Below are 2,098 nucleotides of genomic sequence, written 5' to 3' on the forward strand. Positions count from 1 at the left end.
GAAGTCCAAGAAGAAAGGTAATATTTTTAGAGGAGTGTATTGTATTCTCTTCTTTGCTTTCCTTTCTTCTTCCATTCCCATCCGAGAGCCCTAGAGAGAGTGCTAGCACACTTGGGGTCTTTCTTCTCCATCCTTGAGTGCTAGAGAGTACTCCTTGTTCGTGTGGATATCACTAGAGAAGTATCTATCTTGATACTTTGGAGATCCGACACGTACCTTGGACAAGCGGGATTTTGCGAGGGCACGCATCGAAGGTAAAATGTTTTCTTTGTAGATCTACTGTAGATCAAAGTATTAAAACTCGTACTCGTGTTTTTCGAAAATTTTCCTTGCACGGATCTACGACTTTGGGTGATTCGGGGTTTCCGCGACGCGAAAAGCGATTTTCGCGGCCCGAAAAATCCAACAACAACATCTCCTCCAACGCCCTTCTTCGCATTCCCAAGACCACCGCTCGATTCCTTCTTCGCATTCCTTTATCCATTCGTCGCTACTGACATCCTTCCTCATCTTCGACAGTTTCATCGTCGCTACTGATTGCCCCTCCGCCAGTGCAGCTCTGAAGACCAGGAAGAGGGCGAGGGACGACGGTGATTTCAAGAGAGTCGCGGAGATCGTTATGGTTTTGTCGGCCTTGGGACAGATGCGAGGCGGCAAGGAGCTGGCGGCGGGTGAGAAGGCGTTAGTGACCGAGGCCAAGGAGAGGCTTGTGGTGATGTGCGAGGCCTGTCAAACCGAAGGATCTCGTCTCCACGGAGGCAGTGAGGGTCGTGGCGGAGGATCTTGGGCTGAACAGGTCTAAGGATCCTGCTTTGGGATTCCAGCTGCCCAGGATGTCCATCGTATGCGATGGACGCATTCGAGAAGCTAGAGAAGGTCGGGGAAGGAACGTACGGCAAGGTTTACAAGGCGCGAGAGAAGGCCACCGGCAAGATCGTCGCTCTCAAGAAGACCCGCCTCCTCGAGGATGACGAGGGCGTTCCTCCCACCACGCTCCACGAGGTCTCCCTCCTCCGCATGCTTTCCATCGATCCCCATGTCGTCAGGTGCTATTCTCTACCTGATTGAATAATTTATGGAAATTTCATTTTCTCGACACTTCTTTTCATCGATTTGCTTGCTCTTGATTTTGATTCCAGGCTTTTGGATCTGAAGCAAGACCAGAACAAGGAGGGGCAAACCATTCTCTACCTAGTCTTTGAGTACATGGACATGGATCTGAAAAAGTACATCAGAAGTTTCCGCCAGAGCCATGAAATGATGCCACCAATGACTGTTAAGGTAAAAATTAATTTAAGAGCTGATTTTTTTTTCTACCACCCAATATGATGCATCAAAATTTGTTGAAATCCTCATTACCAAGAGGTTGTTGAAGAGCATCATGATTTCTCTCTGTTTCTTGAAAGGTTCTTTAAAAGTTGTCAATTGTGCATCAACAACATGAATTTTAGGGCAGAAAATTTCTCTGCTTCCACTAGGGATAGGACACTAAATATTTGATAAATTATGGTACTTTTAGATTCTCACAAGGTCTCTTGTTGTAGATTTTGATGTATCAACTTTGCAAAGGAATTTCATTCTGTCATGGTCATGGAGTGTTGCACAGGTTGGAAAAAACTCATTCACCATCTTGTTTCAGTATGTTAAAGATAAGATCTTGTTGAATAATTTTCTCCTTAATTTTGCAGGGATCTTAAGCCTCACAATATTTTAATGGACCGCAAGACTATGATGCTAAAAGTTGCGGATCATGGACTCAGTCGTGCTTTCACCATTCCCCTCAAGAAATACACGCACGAGGTCACATATCTTTTAGCTTGTATTGGAAAGCACAGCATTTGAAAATAACTAGCTTTCCAGTTTTCACGACAGAATTTGTTTGAATGTAAGATATCTGATATGACATTTTCCTTAAGTGTTTAGTCACTGCAGAACTTATCTGATAACCTATGCTTGTGGTCTAATTCTACAGATGGAAATGTCCAAGGAAACAAACGTGCATTTATCAGTTCATTCCTCTCAACAGCTTCCTGTAAGTGTTGGTGCAAAATCTGAATCTCGTGGTACCATTGCATCTGGTGCTTCTAGGATTTCATAG

At 44.5% G+C, this 2,098-nt stretch overlaps 1 protein-coding gene across 1 annotated transcript; it reads left to right on the forward strand.

The window, feature by feature from the left end:
• Positions 1-849: 849 nt before the first annotated feature.
• LOC121999691 (cell division control protein 2 homolog D-like) lies at positions 850-2,098 on the forward strand. The gene is made up of 5 exons (XM_042554339.1): positions 850-1,046; positions 1,140-1,281; positions 1,545-1,606; positions 1,689-1,800; positions 1,973-2,098. The coding sequence occupies exons 1-5, from the start codon at positions 850-852 to the stop codon at positions 2,096-2,098; spliced, it is 639 nt and encodes a 212-aa protein (XP_042410273.1).

This window comes from Zingiber officinale, chromosome 1A (genome assembly GCF_018446385.1).
Source record: "Zingiber officinale cultivar Zhangliang chromosome 1A, Zo_v1.1, whole genome shotgun sequence".
NCBI classification, from domain to species: Eukaryota; Viridiplantae; Streptophyta; class Magnoliopsida; order Zingiberales; family Zingiberaceae; genus Zingiber; species Zingiber officinale.

What these genes read in the sequence shown, in the direction of transcription:
- LOC121999691 (XM_042554339.1), top strand. Translation starts at nt 850, where the DNA reads ATGGACGCATTCGAGAAGCTAGAGAAGGTCGGGGAAGGAACGTACGGC. An exon ending in ATCGATCCCCATGTCGTCAG is followed by an intron (nt 1,047 to 1,139) that starts GTGCTATTCTCT and finishes TTTTGATTCCAG; the next exon opens with GCTTTTGGATCTGAAGCAAG. An exon ending in TCAAGAAATACACGCACGAG is followed by an intron (nt 1,801 to 1,972) that starts GTCACATATCTT and finishes CTAATTCTACAG; the next exon opens with ATGGAAATGTCCAAGGAAAC.